The sequence below is a fragment of the Lagenorhynchus albirostris genome, chromosome 20 (assembly GCF_949774975.1).
Source record: "Lagenorhynchus albirostris chromosome 20, mLagAlb1.1, whole genome shotgun sequence".
In the NCBI taxonomy this organism is placed as follows: Eukaryota; Metazoa; Chordata; class Mammalia; order Artiodactyla; family Delphinidae; genus Lagenorhynchus; species Lagenorhynchus albirostris.
Window position 1 is genome coordinate 12405086 of NC_083114.1, and position 14209 is coordinate 12419294.

General features: G+C 49.3%; 1 protein-coding gene across 1 annotated transcript; it reads left to right on the forward strand.

Moving 5' to 3' along the window:
• The first annotated feature begins 282 nt into the window (after positions 1–282).
• LOC132511093 (high mobility group protein B1-like) lies at positions 283–899 on the forward strand. Its single transcript, XM_060133892.1, has one exon. It carries the CDS (start codon positions 390–392, stop codon positions 783–785), a length of 396 nt encoding a protein of 131 aa, XP_059989875.1. The 5' UTR covers positions 283–389; the 3' UTR covers positions 786–899.
• Positions 900–14209: the final 13310 nt, after the last annotated feature.

Here is a 14209-nt window from a genome sequence, read left to right on the forward strand (position 1 = left end):
AACTTATTTCCTCTGCGCCGATAAAAATTACCCTCGCCATCTCCCACTTTGGGGCCTGTGCCACATCCTCTGAGAGGCAGTGCGCGTAGTGGTTGCAGGCACTGCCACTTACCCTGCGCCTCAGCTTTGCATCTGATAAATGGGGAGTACAGTACCTAGATCATAGCACTGTCATGAAGATTAAATCAATTTATGCCTGCAAAGCATTTACAACATGACGCATAATAAACACACAGAAGTTAGTATAACTTTTGTGATACAAGAATAATAGTTGAGAGAGACAGCGCCGGGGCAAGTGAGAGCCGGACGGGCACTGGGCGACTCTGTGCCTCGCGGAGGAAAAATAATTAAGCGTGGGCAAAGGAGATCCTAAGAAGCCGAGAGGCAAAATGTCATCACAGGCGTTCTTTGTGCAAACTTGCTGGGAGGAGCACAAGAGGAAGCACCCAGATGCTTCCGTCAACTTCTCAGAGTTTTCTAAGAAGTGCTCAGAGAGGTGGAAGACCATGTCTGCTAAAGAGAAAGGAAAGTCTGAAGACATGGCGGAGGCGGACAAGGCCCGTTATGAAAGAGAAATGAAAACTTCTATCCTTCCTAAAGGGGAAACAAAAAAGAAGTGCAAGGATCCCAATGCACCCAAGAGGCCTCCTTCGGCCTTTTTCTTGTTTTGTTCTGAGTGTCGTCCAAAACTCAAAGGAGAACATCCTGGCCTATCCATGGGTGATGTTGCAAAGAAACTGGGAGAGATGTGGAAAAACACTGCTGCAGATGACAAGCAGCCTTAGGAGAAGAAGGCTGCTAAGCTGAAGGAAAAGTACGGAAAGGATATTGCTGCAAACCGAGCTAAAGGGAAGCCTGATGCAGCAAAAAAGCGAGTCGTCAAGGCTGAAAAAAGCAAGAAAAAGGAAGAGGAGGAAGATGAGGAAGATGCAGGGGATGATGATGAATACGTTGGTTCCAGCGCAGTTTTTTTTTTCTTGTCTATAAAGCATTTAACCCCCCTGTACACAACTCACTCCTTTTAAAGAAAAAAACTGAAATGTAAGGCTGCGTAAGATTTGTTTCTAAACTGTACAGTGTCTTTTTTTGTATAGTTAACACACTACCGAATGTGTCTTTTTTTTTTTTTTTTTGCGGTACTCGGGCCTCTCACTGTTGTGGCCACTCCCGTTGCGGAGCACAGGCTCCGGATGCGCAGGCTCAGCGGCCATGACTCACAGGCCCAGCCGCTCCGTGGCATGTGGGATCTTCCCGGACCGGGGCACCCATGTCCCCTGCATCGGCAGGCGGACTCTCAACCACTGCGCCACCAGGGAAGCCCTCGAATGTGTCTTTAGATAGCCCTGTCCTGGTGGTATTTTCAATAGCCACTAACCTTGCCTGGTACAGTATGGGGGTTGTAACTTGGCATGGAAATTTAAGGCAGGTACTTGTTGGTGCACAGCACAAATTAGTTATATACGGGGATGGTAGTTTTTCCATCTTCAGTTGTCTGTGATGCAGCTTATACGAAATAATTGTTGTTCTGTTAACTGAATACCACTCTGTCATTGCAAAAAAAAGAAAAGAAGTTGCAGCTGTTTTGTGGACATTCTGAATGCTTCTAAGTAAATACAATTTTTTTATTTAAAAAAAAAAGAATAATAGTTAATTTTTTGAGTGCTGAGTCACAGAGCTATAGCAGCTTCCTCTTCAAGCCTCCTGGGAGGCAGCCTTCCCAGGTATGAGAGCTGAAGTTATTTTGAATAACTCCATCCTTCCTATCTTATGATTGCTTCCCTCCGCCATGGACTCAACTGGGCTCCTGTGACTCTGAAGAGCATTCTTGTTCTTTGGCTCAAAAAAGGTTAGCCTCAAGCCACCTGCATGGGCAGGAGGTCCCACCGTCCTCTTCTTCCCTGGCTGTTATCTTGGGCGGGTATAGCTGGCCCACATCAGTCTTGGAGCTAGCTTCCCTTCCAGCCTTCCTACCGGTGAGCCTGCATTATGTTCATGTGTCCTTCACTTGGTGCCTGATTAATGAGCTCCTTCTCTGGGCTAGGACCTCGGGATACAGAAGAGGGAAAAGGCCCTGCCCTCATGGACCTCACATTCCGGGGGAGCCACAGACAATGAACAAATAGGCAAATAAGATAACGTCGGGTCGTGGAGAGCTTTTGACGAAAGGAAAGGAGGTGAGGAAGAAGCTGCTTTACGTCAGATGGTGCTTGGCTCACAACAGGGCTTTGCACGTTGCCTGAAGCTGATTCCGACCATGTGCCCTTCCTGTCTGTGCTCCACCAGCACGTTCCCAGGACAGCCTCCTTCTCTGTCCCTGCAAGCATTCACAACTGCACGTTCAGGATCGCATCGCCGCGCCCTTCCTGATACTCTTGCCTCAAGCTCTAGCGCCGTTTCGGTCTTTTCTCTGCATGATCTGAAATCTGCCCTCTAGAGTTTAGGGCATTTGTCTAACCTCCCATTTCCTGAACATCAAGAGTTCCCAGGTGGCCTGAGTCACCTTTCCCAGGGTTCCTGTCACGTCACATCATCATCCAATTAATTCTTCCTCTTTGGGCAGAACTGGATCCAGAATACCTGTCCCCTCACTGCTTCCTGTACCTTCAGAAATCGTCACTGAGACAAGAGAGAGCACATGCACTGCTCTTAGCTAAACAGGACTCCTGGCAGATGTCTGGGTAGGTGAAGTCTCCCGTCATCTCTGAACCTTATTCCTGGGGCCGGTTTGGGGAGATGCGGTAAGAGCATGGTCCCTGTTCTCTTGCTGGCCAGCACATGGTGTACCCCCAAATGACATCACTTCCATTCTTCTTTTCCACCCCTGGGAGGAAAGACCTGTTCATTCTTGCCTTCAAGGGGCCTGCTAATTTAGAAGCTGGTGCAAAGAAGTTTTGATGGGGAAAGTGGGAAGAAAGGTCCTGGGTCAGGTCTAGCAGAAGCCTTGGGAAGGGGTGTGGCAGCAGGGCTCCCGGGGATATCTCCATCGAGACTGCTAACACGGCTCATGTCTGTCCGCAGTGTGGAGGAAGAGTGGGCGGGAAGGAGCCTGGGAGCAGGAAGCTGGGTGCCCCTCACCTGGACTCAGGATCCTAGCTGGGTTCTCTGGCATGGCGGAGGAGAGCGACAAGAAAGGAAGGGCTGGCTCTACCCAGGTCAAAGCAGGGACTGCCCAGCAAATATGCCAGCCACTCTCCCTCTTAAAGAGGAACCAGCGGGACTTCCCTGGCAGTCCAGGGGTTAAGACTCTGCGCTTCCACTGCAGGGGGCACAGGTTCTAGCCCTGGTCCGGGAATTAAGATTCCCACATGCCACACGGTACGGCCAAAAGTATAAAATAAAAGGAACCAGCTGATGATCTCCAGGCATCATTTCACTTGAGATTCATGATCTTCCTGATAGAAGGCAGGGAAAATATGATCATACCCATTTTACGGAGGAGAAAGCAAAGAAAATGATTTGCCTCAAATCACTCAGTGCATTCTAGGCTTGACAAGCACCCCGGCTGACAGACTCTTTCAAAGACCCTGCAAGGCCTCTTTGCCACTGAGGACTGTGGTTCCCCACTGGGAGTTTATGGACCAGTGTGGGACTGCTATATAATAAGTACCAACTGGAGGGGCCTGGACGAAGGATGAGAGTAAGGGCAGTGGGTCCCCTTACCTGGAGGGAGACTCAAGGTTGGCACGGCTGAGGATGCGATGCTGCTGGGGGCTGTAGAGCCACTGGAAGGCTGTCAGTGTCCTCTCCTCAATTCGGAACCGCCCTTCCTGCACATACCTGCAGGCGAGACAGGAGAGAGTGAGGAGGTGGGCAGGCGGGGCTCTGCAGGGATCCTTTGGGAGTTGGCCCTACTTGCTAGAAAATGATAGGTGAGAGGTACCTGTCCCCAAATATACCCCCTGCTCGTCTGCCAGAAAGCCCTGTTTCCAGAGACCCACCGTTAAAATTCCCTGAAGAAGAGGCAGCTACAGGGAGCAGGTTTCAACTCAATAGATGGAAAAACTTTTTACAAGTTAGTTGTCTGGGACTTCCCTGGTGGCTCAGTGGTTAAGAATCTGCCTGCCAAGGCAGGGGACACGGTTTCAATCCCTGATCCAGGAAGATCCCACAGCCAGGGAGCAACTAAGCCCGTGCGCCACAACTACTGAAGCCCACGTGCCTAGAGTCCGTGCTCCGCAACAAAGAGTAGCCCCCACTCGCCGCAACTAGAGAAAGCCCACACACAGCAATGAAGACCCAATGCAGCCAAAAATAAATAAACTAAATAAATAAATTTATTTTTAAAAAGTTAGTTGTCTGGGGCTTCCCTGGTGGCACAGTGGTTGAGAGTCCGCCTGCCAATGCAGGGGACGCAGGTTCGTGCCCCGGTCCGGGAAGATCCCACATGCCGCGGAGCGGCTGAGCCCGTGAGCCATGGCCGCTAAGCCTGCGTGTCCGGAGCCTGTGCTCCACAACGGGAGAGGCCACAACAGTGAGAGGCCCGCGTACAGCAAAAAAAAAAAAAAAAAGTTAGTTGTCTGAAGTTGAAAGGAGTCACTTGGAAGGAGTGAGTTCCCTGTCACCAGAGGTATGTAAGCAGAGGCTGGGCAGGGGATTTAAGCATCAGACAAGTGTCCATTCTCCAAGCCCTTTATAAGACTGAGACATTGGATTTCTTAAGTTCACAGCAGGAGAAAATCTGCTCTGGAGTGGGGATCATGAGTCAGATGTCAGGATTAGATCTTCCAGAACCTCAAGGGTCACTCACAGGGTCCCAGCCACCCTCTGGATCGACAATCAGCCCAGAGCAAGGATCGGGGAAGCTGAACTGGGCAAGGTGAACACGAAAGGATCTCACGCACCCTGGCCACCCGTTCCTGGTAGAATCATAAATCTGTCCATTAATTCAGTATTTATTGAGGGCCCACGACAATGAGCAAAAGATACATAATCCTGCCATCCTGGAGTTTACAGTTTTGTGGGGAGAGAAGCCATCAAATAATCACATGAACAATATATCATTTAAACAGGCCCTCTCATACATTGCCCATGGGATTGTCAATTGGTACAAGCCCTCTGCTGGATAGCCTGACAACATCTGTCTAAATTATACATGTAATTCCTCTGTAATCCAGCGATCCCCCTTCAGAGAATTTATCTACAGATTCTAGCATGTTGGACAAGGTAATCCGTGGCACTGTTTAATAAATAAATAAAATAAAATAAATTTATATTAAAAAACAATGAATCCTGGAGCTCTTTGCATGATAGTACACAGAGAATGCCCTCAATTAAAACACTTTTTTTAAAAAAAATTTATTTATTTTTATTTTTGGCTCCGTTGGGTCTTCGTTGCTGCACACGGACTTTCTCCAGTTGCAGCAAGCAAGGGCTACTCGTCATTGCGGTGCGCGGGCTTCTCATTGCGGTGGCTTCTCTTGATGCGGAGCATGGGCTCTAGGTGCGTGGGTTTCAGTAGTTGTGGCACATGAGCTCACTAGCTGTGGCTCGCGGCTCTAGAGCACAGGCTCAGTAGTCGTGGCGCACGGGCTTAGTTGCTCCCCGGCATGTGGGATCTTCCCAGACCAGGGCTCGAACCCATGTCCCCTGCATTGGCAGGCGGATTCTTAACCACTGTGCCACCAGGGAAGCCCCAGGATACGTTGTTAAGAGAATAAAAATCAAGTGCAGAAAGGGCAGTATGTGTACTTTATGTTTAAAAAGGGGGAGAGAATAAAGTAGGAATTCCTGTTTGCTTATCTTCATACGTAGAAATTCTGGAGACACAAAAGCTAATAAAAGTAGTTACCTGGGTGGGGGTAAGGGAGAGCTGGGGGAATGGTGGGGATGGGGGAGTGACTTTTTAACAGTGTGTCTTTTTATACAGGAGAGGTATTACCCATTATTCCAAATGTTTAATTGTGTGTGTGTGTCCGTGTTATGAAATTACAAACTGCATAAAGTGCTATGAAAAGAGAAAGTTGTGCAGGTGCTCTGATACTGCCCGATGGGGCACAGGCTATCTGCTGGGGGAGGAGATTTCCCAGAATGCAGGTTGCTGGAGGGCAGAGGGCTTTCATTGCTCCTGTGATCTCCCAAACCAAAACGTCTGGTCCCCGCCTGTCTCCCTTCACTCTCTTCGATATGATCTGATGGGCATTTCAGTAAGATCATCCTGGTGGAAAAAGAGCAAGGTAGCCAGGTTAGATGTTCCTGGAGGGGTCCAGGTGGGACAGTGTTGGTTTGTACAGGGGATAGTGCTGGAGATGGAGAGACATGGGAGGACTCAAGTGAGCGAAGGAGGTAGTGTCCACTGGTCCAGGGGATGGGCTGGACATGGGTGAAGGGGAGACAGACAACAAAGTTGTTCCTGAGTTCCTGGTTTGTGCGGGCATCTGGCTGCAGTGCCATTCAAGCTGGACAAGGACAAGTTTGGGAGGGAAGATCCTGACTTTATGACTTCTGTTTGGGACATGACCTTCCTCCATGACCTACTTCCTGCCCCAAGATGACTCCTGTCCTATAAAACCTGGCTCAAAACTTGTCTCCTCCAGGAAGCCTGCCCTGATTAATCCCATTCTATTCTGAGGATGAGTTTCTATGCCTTTCCCCATCCTTGGGCTCCTCGATATGCGCTCCCCCTCCTTGCCATAGCCCCCCCTCCTCTCCCCGACTCCCATTTCCCCAAGGCAGGTGTAAGGGACTGTCCTCCACTCTTTGCAGACACCCTGACCTGGATTCTACTTCCCAGCTTCAGGTGACTAATTTTTCCACTGTGAGTCCCTGAATCCTCATCTGTATAATGGGAGTACTAATAACACCCACTCTGAAGGGTTGTTAAGATGATTAAATGAGATAATGCCAGGGAAGCTTCTGTCACATGGTCATCATTATCTCCTTTCCTTCCCACCATCCCCATCAGTCCTCACCAGTCACTGGCTTTACCTGCTTCACCGACGACAGACAAACCCACTCCCTGCACTCTCTCCTCCAAGCTGCACATCAAACCCCTCAGAACTGGTGGATCCCATTTTAGAGATGAGGAAAAGAGGCTCAGGGGACGGAAGTGAACTTGTCCAAGGTCACACATCCAGGAAGCAACAGAGACAGGCCTTCTCTGCACCTTCAGCCCTGGCATCCAGTTCCCTCCGTGCACACACACATCCTTTCCTCCTCCATACCAGCCCCCACTTCCCAACACAGATCTTGTCAGCTCCTCCCCTGCCCAAAAAGGTTAGTGGTTTCCCACTACATATCAACTGTCCTCCGAACAGCTCACCTGAGAGGTTTAATTCTTCCCCACTTTGCTCCCCGCCAGCCTTTCCCACCATTACATGCCCCCCCACCCCCGCCCACATTCACGCATACAGACCCCTGCATTCCCCATCTGTTTGTCCTTCTCCAGAGACGCCCTGCCTTTTCTTACCTCGGAGCCTTTGCTCAGGCTGTGCTCAGATCTCAGTCGCCCTCCCTCCATCTGAGTCTTGCCCTACCCCACCCCAACTGCTCAAACCACACTGCCTCTAAAAATCTGTCCCCACGCCCCCAGCCAGAATCCGAAGTTGCTCCCAGGTTCCAGGGATGCTTTGCTTAACCTTGATCACAACGTTGCTCTCTGCCCGCGTGAGTTATTTATGTGCCTGTCTGTCTCCCTGCTAGAGTGCAAAGACTGTGTCTGATCTTCTCTGAAATCCCTGCCACACCCTCACCCAGCACCCTGTTCGACTGAGCCAGTTTCCATAAAAATCACAACAGCCACAGTGATCAACTCACTACGTTCTTGGGCAGTTTCTTCCACAGAATGCTCTGACACAGATGATCTCCATTAATGAATCCAATGTGTTAACTTCGTAAGTGTATTTGCTGCACTGCACTTCATTAAATATAGGAAAAACAGAACACCATCCATCCCCAAATATCTTCCCTATTAATCTGTTTTGTACCTGAAATTCTATTGAAGAGTACACAGAAGGAGATTAAATACTGCAAAGGGTCAACCTTGTAAGGCACGAGCAGCCATTAAAACTTTAGCAAGGGGCTTCCCTGGTGGCACAGTGGTTAAGAATCCACCTGGCAATGCAGGGGACACGGGTTCGAGCCCTGGTCCAGGAAGATCCCACATGCCGCGGAGCAACTAAGCCCGTGCGCCACAACTACTGAGCCTGTGCTCTAGAGCCCGTGAGCCACAACTACTGAAGCCCTTGTGCCTAGACCCCGTGCTCTGCAACAGGAGAAGCCACCTCAATGAGAAGCCCACGCACCGCAATGAAGAGTAGCCCCTGCTCGCCGCAACTAGAGAAAGCCCACGCACAGCAACCAAGACCCAATGCAGTCAAAAATTTAAAAAATTAAAAAAAAACACTTTAGCAAGGACCAGCTTCTCAGATTATCCCTGGAAAAGTAGGCATCAAGACATGGGCATAGTCAGGGACATTTCAAAAGGAATGAGAAAGGGGGGGGAGGGGTAGAAGTTGCCCATAGTAAGAGTCCCCCCGTTGTGGAGGTGGGTGACACCTCCAGGAGGATACAACCCATCACCAAAAGAGAGAAGGGTCAGGCACTTTACAGGTTACACTTATTTTTTCAGTTGAACACTGGGGAAGGTCAGGCAGGCATCGAAACCTGAACCTTGAAAACATTTTGCTAAGTGAAAGAAGCCAGTCACAAAGGACCACATACTGTAGGATTCCATTTATATGAAATGATGTCCAGAATAGACAAATCCAGAGAGCGAGAAAGGAGACGAGCGGTTGCTTAAAGCTGGGGGAGGGTGGGGTGGGAGGAAATGGAGGAGAGGGACTGCTGAAGGTTATGGGATTTCTCTGGGGGATGATGAAAATGTTCTAAAATTGACTGTGGTGATATTTGCACAACCCTGTGAATATATTCTCACTGAATTTTACACTTTGCGTAAGTTGTGAGGCACGTGAATTCCCATAAAGCTGTTGTTAAAATAAACAAATATCTAACAGTGCATACTGATATAAATAAGTGATTGAATAAATAAATGGGAAGGAAAGAGACAAATCTCGGGTGCGGAAGAATTCCAAACAATATATGGAAGCACTCTGTCCTCAAAGAGGTGAACCATAACTCCACTCTACTTAGACATGGGCTTCACAGAGTAACTTCCTTCCAAAGAGTATATACTATAGAAAGGGGGAGGGGAGCAACTTTACAGTGGAGAAGACTGACAAATACTACCTCAGCCAGGTGATCAAAGTCAACGTCAACATTGATAAGCTATGTTGACAGTATGTATTCTTGATATGATGCATGACAATGGCACTCTATCCTCGTGGTCTTTTTCCCCAGAACTCATGACCCCAATCTAATAATGAGAAAAACATCAGACAAATCCCAATTGAGGCACATTCTACAAAATATGACCAGGACTCCTTAACACTTTCAAAGTCATCAAAAACAAGGAAAGTCCAAGAAACTGTCACAGCCAAGAAGAAGAATTACATTAATTACTAAATGCAATGTGGTATCTGGATGGGACCCTAGAACAGAAAAAGGACATAAGAAAGCTAAATAACCTATGGAACTTAGTCAAAATAATGTATCAACATTGGTTCATTATTGTAACAAATGTACCATACTAATGTAAGAAGCTAATAATATGGGAAACTGGGTGTGGGGTATATGGGAACTCTTTGTACTATCTTCTCAATTTTTCTGTAAATCTAAAACTGTTCTAGGGACTTCCCTGGCAGTCCAGTGGTTAAGACTTCTCCTTCCAAAGCAGGCAAAGTATCGGGTTCGATCCCTGGTCGGGGAGCTAAGATCCCATATGCTTCATGGCCAAAAAACCAAAACATAAAAAAAAATAAAATAAAATAAAAACAGAAGCAATACTGTAACAAATTCAATAAAGACTTTTAAAATGGTCCACATAAAAAAAATCTTAAAAAAATAAAACTGTTCTAAAATATAAAATTTACTAAGAAATTAAAAAAGGCATCTCCATGATAAAGAGCTTTTGTAGATTAATATGAAAATATATATATATATAATGAGCAAATCAACATGGAAAAAAAGGACAAAGGAAACAAATGAGGAGTTTACAAAAATAGAAACACAAAAAACATAAAAAAATCAACTTATATAAGAAATAAAAATTAAAACAACAGGGCTTCCCTGGTGGTGCAGTAGTTGAGAGTCCACCTGCCCATGCAGGGGACACGGGTTCGTGCCCCGGTCCGGAAGATCCCACATGCCGCGGAGCGGCTGGGCCCGTGAGCCATGGCCGCTGAGCCTGCGCGTCCAGAGCCTGTGCTCTGCAACGGGAGCGGCCACAACGGCAAAAAAAAAAAAAAAAAAAAAAATTCCCTAAAAGGTCATCAGTAGAGGCTAGACAAAGAAATTATGGTTCAACTTAGAATGGAATACTTTACAGTCAGTAAAAAGAATGTTGCCAGAGCACTTTGAAATGTTTTTCAAGTACTCACACAGCCTTAGCCTCTAGCTTCTGTCAGTTCCTTCTCCCAGATCTGAAGCCCCACCGTCATAAACTGGGCAACAGGCCCTCAGAAATAATCAGAAGCTAAAAAGTCATACATATCTAATAACGAGCTGAAGAACCCAACCAAATTCTAATTTAGTTTTTGGTACTTTATGGAGAGTTTGGAGGAGGAGCCTCCAAAGCAAGAGCTGCTCTAAAAGAGTAGGTAGACATCAGACATATTTGTTGCCCAATGAGTATTCACCACCCTCTCTCCCACTCAAAATTTTGTTGTTTGGGTGGAGTTAACCCCAGCCCCCAGTTCCCAAGATGAGCATATGACCCAGCCTGGCCAATATGAGCAGTCCATCCCCCTTGCCATGGTGATTGGCTGAAGGATGGCCATGTGACCCAAAACAGGCCAATGGGATGACATTCTGAAACTTCTGCTAGAACCGCTGAGAAAGGGAAGCTGTCTTTCCCGGAGGGTTGTTCGTCTGGAGGGCTGCCTGCGGCTCCTGAGAGCCACCTCACTTCCACAAGGGAATAAAAAGGTAACAGAGGAAAGAGAAAGGAGAGAGTAGGGCGTTATTTGGTGACATTATTTGAGCACGTGAATCCAGTTTTGCTTGAAACATGGAAAGTTCTTGGTGTTTTCAGTTACATAAACACCAGTAAATTCCCTTTTTCTCTTAAGCCAATTTGAATTGAGAAAACTGATTCAATCTGAAATCCTGGAAGCAGAGGCCAAGGCTGATCATGTTGGGAGTGTGCCATGGAGTTCAGAAGGTGTCTTGCCTTCAAGAGTGCTCCCTGCCAGGGCTTCCCTGGCGGTGCAGTGGTTAAGAATCCACCTGCCAATGCAGGGGACACGGGTTCGAACCCTGGTCTGGGAAGATCCCACATGCCACGGAGCAACTAAGCCTGTGTGCCACAACTACTGAGCCTGCGTGCCATGACTACTGAAGCCCGCGCGCCATGACTACTGAAGCCCGCTCGCCTAGAACCCGTGTTCCACAACAAGAGAAGCCACTGCAATGAGAAGCCCGCACACCACAAGGAAGAGTAGCCCCTGCCCACCGCAATTAAAGAAGCCCTACGCACAGCAATGGAGGACCCAATGCAGCCAAAAATAAATAAATAAATTTATCTTTAAAAAAGAAAAGAGTGCTGTCTGATCACTCAAGTCACGTCTTCAGGACCTTCTCAGAGCAATGGGCTTTTTTAACCAGGAGTGAAAGGTGACCTAAAACCTATATTAGGGTACTAGGGACTTCCCTGGTGGTCCAATGGGTAAGACTCCGTACTCCCAATGCAGGGGGCCCAGGTTCGATCCCTGGTCGGGAAACTAGATCCTGCATGCATGCCACAGCTAAGAAGTCCACCTGCCACGACTAGAAAAAAAAGAAAGATCCCGCATGCCATGAAGATCCCGCGTGCCGCAACTAAGACCTGGTGCAGCCAAAATAAATAAATAAAATAAATAATAAAAAACAAATAAATAAAAAAATTTTAAACCTAATTAGGGTACTAATAATGATTTATGCTTCATCAGGTTCAGCCCAAGATCCAGCCCAGACAGGCATCAGGGCAGAGAGAGTCAGAGCAGGAATCCAAGCTCTGCCCCTTTAACACTCTTCCTGTTTCCTCCTCCATGAAGTGAGGGAAGGAATCAAACTGCACAAAGTGATCTGGGAAGTTCTGGGATCCTAGGGTGGTGCCTCCTTTCCAGGGAGAGGGCACTAAGTAACTGCCCACTCCCCACCAGATCTTCAAACAGATTAACTCTACTTTTATCTGATTTATGTACTGAGGTTTCATCTGAAGAGTAGCTCCACTGCTAAATAATAATTTTGATTATTTGGACTTTGATTCTTGGAACCCTTGAACAAAGGCGGGATGGGCTGAGCAGGCTGACCCACTGACCCCTCTCCTGCTCTGACATGCTGAGGTTTTTTTTGACAAGGTGAACTTGGATGGGCAGCCAGGCCCTGTGTTCAGGAAACATGAAGCGAAACAGAGGAGGAGTTAAGCCCCTGGGGAAGCCCTGAGTTCAAACCCTGACTCTGTCACTTGCTTGCTGGGTGACATTGATTAACCACTTTCCTTCTCTGAGCCTCAGTTTCCTCATCTGAAAGAGGGGGGTGCTAATGCCTTCCCCTGAGTATCACTGTGAAGAGTAACTGAATCAATGCCTGATTATGGTAGAGCCAGTAGGAAGTGCTCTGGAAGCCAGGTTGCTATTATTAACGATTTTATTGTTGTTCTTTGTATTCAGGCTACAGAATGTACCTGGTGAGAGGTGTTCCGGAATGCTACTTCAAAGATGCTCCTGGCCCTGGTTTGGGTGGGATGATTTGCGATGGGGAGGGGTCCCAGCCAGACATTCTTGGAGTCCTTCCAGGGCAGGAGTGGGCTGAGCAGGCTGCCCTGCATTCTAAGTTCCGCCAAGCAGAGGTCAGGCCCCTGGTTGAAACGGCCCTGAACATTCGGACAACAGGGACGTGCGCCCAACCCCTTTGCGATGCGTCTGAAACCCTCTTGGCCTGCAGTCTCGCCACCTGACACCAGCAGGCTCTGATTTCCCAGCCTGGGTAGGACTCGGTGGGGTAGGGGCAACCACCCACCTACACGGGGACCTCTTCCCTCCCTTCCTAGGCCCCCCTTCTCAAACACCCTATCCCCCAAGTGCCCACAGCCACCGGTCCGCGTGTAGGTGAACTGAAGCACCTCCTTGAACAGGAGAGGTGAGAATTGTAGGTTGTGCCCTCTTGGGCGGGGCCTAGTCCTTGGCCGACCCGAGCAGCAGAAGGAATGAGGGTAGGAGGGGGTACCCCACTGCACAAAGAGAGCTAAGGCGCGGGGAGGAAAGTGAGGAAACCCCACAACGAGTCTGTAAGGAGGACCGGGGTCCCTCCAAAGCCTGACGTCAGGAACAGGGTCCAGGGTACCGGCGACGATCGCTCTGGAGAACCGCAAAGACCAAGCTCGGAGACGCCGGATGGCGATGACCAGGTAGCGCAGCGCCTCTCGTTAAACCCAGCCCCTCTGCCTCCGCACGAGAAGAAAGTTCGGGCCAGCGCCCCCGCTCCTTCCCGCGCCCGGCCCAGCCCCAGCACGCGGGGCGCGAGGGTTCGCGCCCGCACCAGGCCCCGCGCCCCCCGGTGCTCACTCACCAGCGCACCAGCTGCCAGCGCTTCTCCCCCGGCGCCCGGCGACCCGTCATGCCTCCCGGCCGGCGCCAACTCCCTATCCGCCGCGGGCCTCACGGTGGAGGCGGCTCCGGCTGCCGCAGGCCAGTGCCGAGGGTGCGCTCCGCGGCGCGGGTCCGGCGGGCGTGGCGGGCGCGAGGCGACTCGGCCGGAGCCCAGGCGGTGCGGCCTGCAGCGCGCATCCCCCACGGGCGGCCGCCGGCCCCGCCCCTGGAGCCGGCCGGGGCTGGGTCACCGCGCTCCTCGCCGCGGCGGCGAGACCGCAGCCTGTCCGCCTCGCTGCCTTCACCCACGCCCCGCCTGCCCAGCGGCGCAGCAGAGCGGGCTTTCTGTGGAGCACGGGGACAGGAGTCAGGTTCTCCGAATTCCACTGTGACGGAAACCTGACTTGCTGAGTGACTCGAGAGGATTCACTTAATTCCTGTGCCTTACTTCCTTGTGACACCTGTTCCATCTACCCAGACAGTTATGCATAAAAATAATTAAACTACTATAAATGCTTTACAGATGCGTCTTACAGATTATTGAGCTATTTTAAGGTAACAGTAATTAAAACAGTATGGCTTTGGTC

Excerpts from the sequence above, each read along its gene's own strand:
- LOC132511093 (XM_060133892.1), top strand. The coding sequence starts at position 390 with ATGTCATCACAGGCGTTCTTTGTGCAAACTTGCTGGGAGGAGCACAAG.